Source organism: Drosophila navojoa, chromosome X (assembly GCF_054131105.1).
Source record: "Drosophila navojoa isolate 15081-1374.11 chromosome X, UAZ_NAV_1.0, whole genome shotgun sequence".
NCBI lineage: Eukaryota > Metazoa > Arthropoda > Insecta > Diptera > Drosophilidae > Drosophila > Drosophila navojoa.
In genome coordinates, this window is record NC_142895.1 from 3,509,868 (window position 1) to 3,517,360 (window position 7,493).

The 7,493-nt window shown below is 36.6% G+C and overlaps 1 protein-coding gene across 1 annotated transcript; it reads left to right on the forward strand.

Moving 5' to 3' along the window:
• The first annotated feature begins 2,068 nt into the window (after positions 1-2,068).
• On the forward strand, positions 2,069-6,905 carry CkIalpha (Casein kinase Ialpha). Its single transcript, XM_089263176.1, has 3 exons — positions 2,069-2,235; positions 5,194-5,968; positions 6,677-6,905. Exons 1-3 carry the CDS (start codon positions 2,157-2,159, stop codon positions 6,852-6,854), a joined length of 1,032 nt encoding a protein of 343 aa, XP_089119302.1. The 5' UTR covers positions 2,069-2,156; the 3' UTR covers positions 6,855-6,905.
• The last annotated feature ends 588 nt before the right edge of the window (positions 6,906-7,493 follow it).

Sequence of the window (7,493 nt, forward strand, 5' to 3'; positions counted from 1 at the left end):
AAAACAAGGGCGTGGGCAGGAAAAAGAATGCAAACGTAATATTTGCATACATTTAAGTACATATGTATGTATATAAAAGCTTTTCAAAAAGCGCGCCGCAAGTTCATTGGCGCTGACCCATGATTTTTAGAAAACATCTGGAACCGTCTCGAAGGCAACCAAGCATTAGGTAAGCCTGCGCTATGGCAAACAACAACAACAACAACACTTGCATAGTTTGACACCCAAATGACTGCTGGCCACTTCCATATTTACATAAGAGAACAAATAAAAAAATTTGTATTTTTGGATCGTTTCCTTTAAAGTTCAAAGCCAGCGACAGTGTGACAGCGCCAAAAGAAATACCAAGAAGCCACCGCTCGATAAATTTACATACGGCGTTATGCAGCACTGCATTGGTCCGGCTGCTCTGCTCTGTTACTGCTGTTGACATGGCCTATCGTGTTGTGATAGTCGATAGTCGTGCGTGTGTATCGCTGGCTGTCAGCACTAGCAAAAGCATTTTTGCTGGAGTCTAACCATTTTATTTTAGTTAATAAAAACACATATTTCCTCTTTTTTTTTCTTTGTGCGCGTATGTAAAGTGCTAAAAGACATTCACGCGAAAGTTGCGAGTGTATTGACGGGCCACCTCGCTGTCACAGACGCAAATTTCCTACGAAATTTCACATACTCACACATATATACATACATATAAACACACAGACACACACACACACACGCATACACTTGCATATATATAATTTTTTTTTTTTTTGTCGTTCATTTTGGCCCCCCTCGTACAATAGTAAAAAGCCAACCTTGAGAAACACCCAACACAGCAGTTTTAAACCGTTTCACTGATGTCCGCAAACGTTTCGTGGTAAGATTTGATGCCAAAGTAAAGAAATTACCGAACAAGGCAAAGAAATGGAAGAAGAAAAATTGAACAACTTTACTGCAAACGGTCTACGAAAATGTAATACAAAGCGCAGCATGCGTTCAAATGCGGGCTAAAATTTGACTTAATTTTTTTCTTTTGTGTCAAAAAAAGGCGATGGAAAAGAAACATGTAAGGTGCAGTAGTGGAAACTGGCTGCAGCTGTGTGTGTGAGTGTATGTGTACATATTCACCAATGCAAAAGTGTTGGTGCTGCTGCGTTTGCATATACATATATATATGTGTATGTGTGTGTGTAAAGTGCATTCCAACGGGGTAAAAGAAGCGGAGCATGTAGTTGTCCCGTTGACTCTGTTATTGTTGTTGTTGTTGTTATTGTTCTATACCTGCCATTGTGGCTGGGTGACTCGTCGCCGCAGTTGCTTATCGTTTATCAGCGGCTATGTTTATATAGAAATTGGCAATTATGAAAATAAATAATCGAACAGCAGCAAAGTCTGTTTATGTCTCCTGCCAGGGGGGCCACCTGATACTGCTCCACACACTAGAAGCCCATGCCTGTTGTTGCCGTTGTTGTTGTCCAGCACTTGCACAAACACATATGCACACGCGCACGCATTCAGTATATCTATCGACTATCGATTCAAAATGTTAATTTCGTTATGAAAATGCGCAATATTAGCAGGCAAATGTTTCTACCCTTTAGGGTTTTATATTTGATTTATTTTTATTTATATTGAAGCGAATCGCTTAGCGAAGCATAAATGCCAAAGAGAGTGCAGCGAAAATCATAACAAAACAATACAGCAAATGTGTTAGCGAGTGTCTGTATATATATGTATATGTGTGTGTGCGTGCAATAACAAACGAACGAACGAACACAGCAACAATAAATAACTTAAAAAAAAAAAAACAACGCTCGAAAAGAAAGTGCTTGTGCTTATGCCTTTTGCTCCGTTGGCGCCAATAAACAAAAAAACAAAAACAAATGACAAACATAAGATAATAATAATCGAAAATCAACAAATGAATACAGTTATTGTTTTTCTTTTACTTCCACGTCTTTCAACAGATCTCGTCTATAAATTAAAACCAAATATATATATGTATATATATATATAGTTATATATATGTATATGTATATATTTGTTTATATGTATACATATATATATATGTATGTGCAATAACAAAATCAAAGAGAACAAAACTAAGAAGAAGCAGAGTTGCATATTGTTAAATAGCAGCGAGCGCACGGCGTAGCCATTATACCAACAACATGGACAACTTGCGGATGATGAAGGAACATCGTTCCCAGATCATAATCGGTGGCAAATATCGGGTGATACGCAAGATCGGTAAGTCGCCACACATATGTATGTATGTATGTATATATATGTGTGTATCTCTATTATAAATACATATCCATTCATATCTGTTGTTTACATCATTCACAGAATCAGCCCAAAACTCAGACCTATAACTGTATACATATTTCTCATATGACCAACAGCCAATTCGATAGGCTCAACTGCAAATTCTCCGCATTCAATTGAATTAAACAAACTCTGCATAGCTGCTGCGTTCATTCGTAATCAGATACTGATTGAAATCGCATAATATAAACACGCTGGGCTATCATAGCAACTGTCATTCATATGCTTTTTTGTTTTACCACCTCTTTTGTTTACAAATTCATGTGTGTGTGTGTGTGTGTGTGTGTGTGTGTGTGTGTGTGTGTGTGTGTGTGTGTGAAACCATATTTATAAGAACAATAAGAGTTGTATATACAGTGGGTCTCGATGGGCCTGTTGTAACCATATCAAATAGATCTTTTGTTGAAAACTGTCAAGAAAACTTAGGCCAATTAAAGTAATATGCTCTACACACACACATACATATAGACTGAGGGCATTACGTAGCAATGAGCTACAGCTGTTACTATATATAATATGAAGTTTTGCCTTTGTTAAATACAACTTCATGTGACCTTGCGACCGTCTGTTCCCTTATATATCATTAAAATCACTCTGAAGTATCGTAGATTTTACTATAGAGCTATTTTGTTCTATGTAATTCAATGCAAAACCCGTTTCAAGTTTATATACAGCTGCGAAAAATAAAATAGCACCACTTGCATATTCAGAGTTTGAGGAGTTCTCCTGGACACATTTATCAATGTATTGATGTAATTTTTTCACTCAGATAAGCAGAAATTAATTAGTTATTACGGCAAAAAAGAATTATTACAAAAATATTCATGGTTTTTATATAATTCAAAAAATTCTCAAAAAAGTCGAAAAAATGCCGAAAAAAATAATAGCACCACTACTACTTTTCGAGTGAAAACCTGTATTTTTAGCAGAGTTACATATCTTCAAAAGCACTTATTTATGAGATTTGTTGTTTATATATCTATTTTAATTAAAAAATTTACAAAATTTGTAAAAATTTTCAAAAAATGGGTCATGGAAAGTATTGCTCCCCCGAACAACGCAATCTAATCAAAAAGTTGATTTCGGGTCGAAATTTTCACAGGAAAGTTGGTCGTTTGATGGGTTATTCACATAAAAAGATCCACCATGCATTAATCCATAACAAAAATGGTGAAAAGTGCGGACAGCGTTGAGTTATGACCTAGCAACAGATGACTTGACTCATTCGCGTGAGTAAAAAAGATCCTTTTAAGTCGGCTACTCAACTGAAAAAGGACCTAAACATATCAGCAATAGACCAAACAGTACGGAAATACTTAAAACATTACGATTTAAATGCTTTCCGTTCAAGAAAAGTACCATATTTGAATAGAAAACACATTTCTAAACGGATGGCATTGGCAAAGGATCACAAATATTGGTCTGCGCAGGAATAGAGCAACATTCTTTGGCTTGATGAAAGTAAGATGATAATGTTTGGTGGAAAGGGATCGCGGTCCAACGTTAGAAGTCCACAGAACTTGCAATTCAACCCTAGACGTACAACAAAAACCATTAAAGGTGGAGGATCAAATGTAAGGGTATGGTGTTGCTTTTTGTACTATGGTGTAGGCCCAATTCATTGGATCAAAACCATAACTGACCGACATGTTTATGTTGATATATTGGAATAAGTGATGCTGGATACAATATACCACTAAAATGGGTCTTCCAGCAAGACAATGATCCCAAAAACACCGGAAGGAAAGCCAAGGAATGGTTCCAGGAGAACTCAATCGACTAACCTGCACAGCCGGCGGACCTAAATCTAATCGAAAATTTGTGGGCAGATGACAGAAAATAGTTTCTGAATGTAATACAAGCAATGCAAAAAAGTTTTGGGAAGTCGCTTAGGAGTCCTGAGCTAAAATTCCCTTTAAACGATGTCAGGACTTGGTTGAATCCATGTCTGGGCGTTGAGCAGCCCTAATTGCTAGCAAAGGCAAATCAAATAAATGCTAAACTTAAGGGAGTATATTTATTTTCATTTGTCATTAACTATAAATTAAAAGTTTTTACTCATTTTAATTTTTTAAATAATTTTTAGCGCAAAATGAAAAAGTGGTGCTATTATTTTTTTCGGCATTTTTTCGGCTTTTTTGAGAATTTTTTGAATTATATAAAAACTATGAATATTTTTGTGATAATTCTTTTTTGCCGTAATAACTAATTAATTTCTGCTTATCTGAGTGAAAAAATTACATCAATACATTGATAAATGTGTCCAGGAGAACTCCTCAAACTCTGAATATGCAAGTGGTGCTATTTTATTTTTCGCAGCTGTATATCTTCTATAACTGCTTAAGCACTATTTCTAGTCCATATATAAGATTCGGGGTTCATAGAACTTGATCATATATGTTGTTCCTTATTATATATCTTCTATAATTTCCTAAGCACTATTTCTAGTCCATATATAAGCTTCGGGGTTCATAGAACTTGATCATATATGTAGTTCCTTATTATATATCTTGTATAATTTCTTAAGCACTATTTCTAGTCCATATATAAGCTTCGGTGCTCTAAGAACTTTATCATATATGTATGTGGTTTCTTATGATATATACGATATATGATATATTAGCTTTATGTTTAAAAATAACTTAACATCTGGCTAGTTTTGCTAATCATGTAATCGTATCACATTAGCTGTTTCTCATATCGCATTAATTTCCAGAACTGTTTTATTGTGTAAACTTCTCGAACTGTAGCTAATATGGACTTGTTATAGCAGAGTTATAAAGAACCCATCAAGATATAATGTAAACATCAGATATTCGACTCAATTTAGCCAGTTACACATAAATTGATGGATTAAATGGCTTATTATATATATTACAGGCAGCGGCTCCTTTGGCGATATCTATCTGGGCATGAGCATCCAGAGCGGCGAGGAGGTGGCCATCAAGATGGAGAGCGCTCATGCCCGTCATCCCCAGCTGCTGTACGAGGCGAAACTCTATCGTGTGCTGAGTGGGGGCGTTGGATTTCCGCGAATTCGTCATCATGGCAAGGAGAAGAACTTTTACACTTTGGTAATGGATCTGCTCGGACCATCGCTGGAGGATCTATTTAACTTTTGCACGCGCCACTTTACCATTAAGACCGTACTGATGCTGGTCGACCAGATGATCGGGCGCCTAGAGTATATACATCTCAAGTGTTTCATCCATCGCGACATCAAGCCGGACAACTTTCTGATGGGCATCGGACGGCATTGCAACAAGCTGTTCCTCATTGACTTTGGCCTGGCCAAGAAATATCGCGACGCCAACAGCCGCCTGCATATATCGTATCGGGAGGAGAAGAACCTAACGGGCACAGCCCGCTATGCCTCGATCAATGCCCATTTGGGCATCGAGCAGTCCCGTCGCGACGACATGGAGTCGCTTGGCTATGTGATGATGTACTTCAATCGGGGCGTACTGCCCTGGCAGGGCATGAAGGCCAACAATAAACAGCAGAAATATGATAAAATCTCTGAGAAGAAAATGTCCACGCCCATCGAGGTGCTCTGCAAGGGCTCACCGGCCGAGTTCTCCATGTACTTGAACTATTGTCGTAGCTTGCGTTTCGATGAACAGCCCGACTACATGTACCTACGTCAATTGTTCCGGTTAGTTGCCAGCCGTACGGCTTCCCTTAACTGTCCCGGGGTCTGTGTAAGCTCGACTGTATTCGAGGAGATGTGACATATATAGACATGAATAGTATTCTAGCCTAAGATTTGATTGACCCGAGCGATGAGTTTAGTTAGGGATTTTAGTGTTGGTGAATTCTCGAAAATGAAGAATACTCTGAGAAAAAAGTGAAATCTCTCAGTTTGTCTTCAAATTATGTGAATCAAAAGCTGACTAAGAAAATGATATGATATGATAGATGCGAAAATAGCTAAGCCAAGAGTAGAAATAAGTGGGATTGTAAGATAAGTACGTGATAGACGAATGCAACAATAGAGAGACAAATGAAATAGCAGATAGATGGTAGAAAGATTCGTGACAGATAAGATATTAGCGATGGATAAAGAGTAGACGATAGTTGGAGTGTTAAGGAAGTGTTACTGTGAATAGGTCAGGATAGAGTCAGGGAAATATTTGGATATATGGACAGATCTATATTGATCAGATAAAGCTATGGTTAGATAGAAATTAAGTAGTGTATGTAGCATATATTGATGGTTAGATATAAAGTATATAGATACACATATATATATAGGATAATCTGTATATCTATATCTATCTATACATCACTCGATCTCAATGCAACAAAGAAATTTCTAACAGTTTTCTTTACGCTCTCCCTTTCTCTTGTTAAATACGCTTAGCATTTTGTTCCGAACGCTGAACCATCAGTATGACTACATCTATGACTGGACAATGCTGAAGCAGAAGACCCATCAGGGTCAGCCGAATCCCGCCCTGATGCTGGAACAGTTGGAGACGCGCAACGATCGCGATAAGGAGAAAGAGAAACCGAACTGCAAACCTCCCATCACCGAGTAATTCAGCTGAAAGGCAGTTAAATAATAATAATAATAATAATAATAATAATAATGCAAAATACAAATACAAATGAAGCAAATAATTGGGTGGCAAGCGTTGAAAACAAACAAAATGAAGTGAAATTGAAATGGAGCAAAGCAAAATAAGCATCAAGCGGAGGATGATGCTGTAAAGATTTGAAGCGCTGGAGGAGATGGAAGAGGAAGCGGAAGCGGAATCTAGGATGTTTCTTATTATTAATTTAAATTCAATACTAAACATTTAAGACGATGACGAAAACAAAGCAAACATTATAATGAAGGATAATATCTAAATGGAACTCACACACACACGCCAATTTTCATATATATATATAAATACACACACACACACACACACTTACACAAAAGAGCAAAACACTTAGCCTAATAAAAGCAAAAAACAAAACTATATAAATATATATGTATGTATATGTATATGTATATGAATATACATATATATAGATATATATATATATGATATAACAATGCAAAAATATATATTATATATGTATATAATGCAATACACACACACACACACACATACATACATAGATACATATATACACATTCAAATGTTTCTCGCGTGTAAAAATATGCATAAAAAACATTTATATATATA

Excerpts from the sequence above, each read along its gene's own strand:
- CkIalpha (XM_089263176.1), top strand. The coding sequence starts at position 2,157 with ATGGACAACTTGCGGATGATGAAGGAACATCGTTCCCAGATCATAATC. Across the intron at positions 2,236-5,193 it reads TCGGGTGATACGCAAGATCG|GCAGCGGCTCCTTTGGCGAT; the intron begins GTAAGTCGCCAC and ends TATATATTACAG. Across the intron at positions 5,969-6,676 it reads TACCTACGTCAATTGTTCCG|CATTTTGTTCCGAACGCTGA; the intron begins GTTAGTTGCCAG and ends AAATACGCTTAG.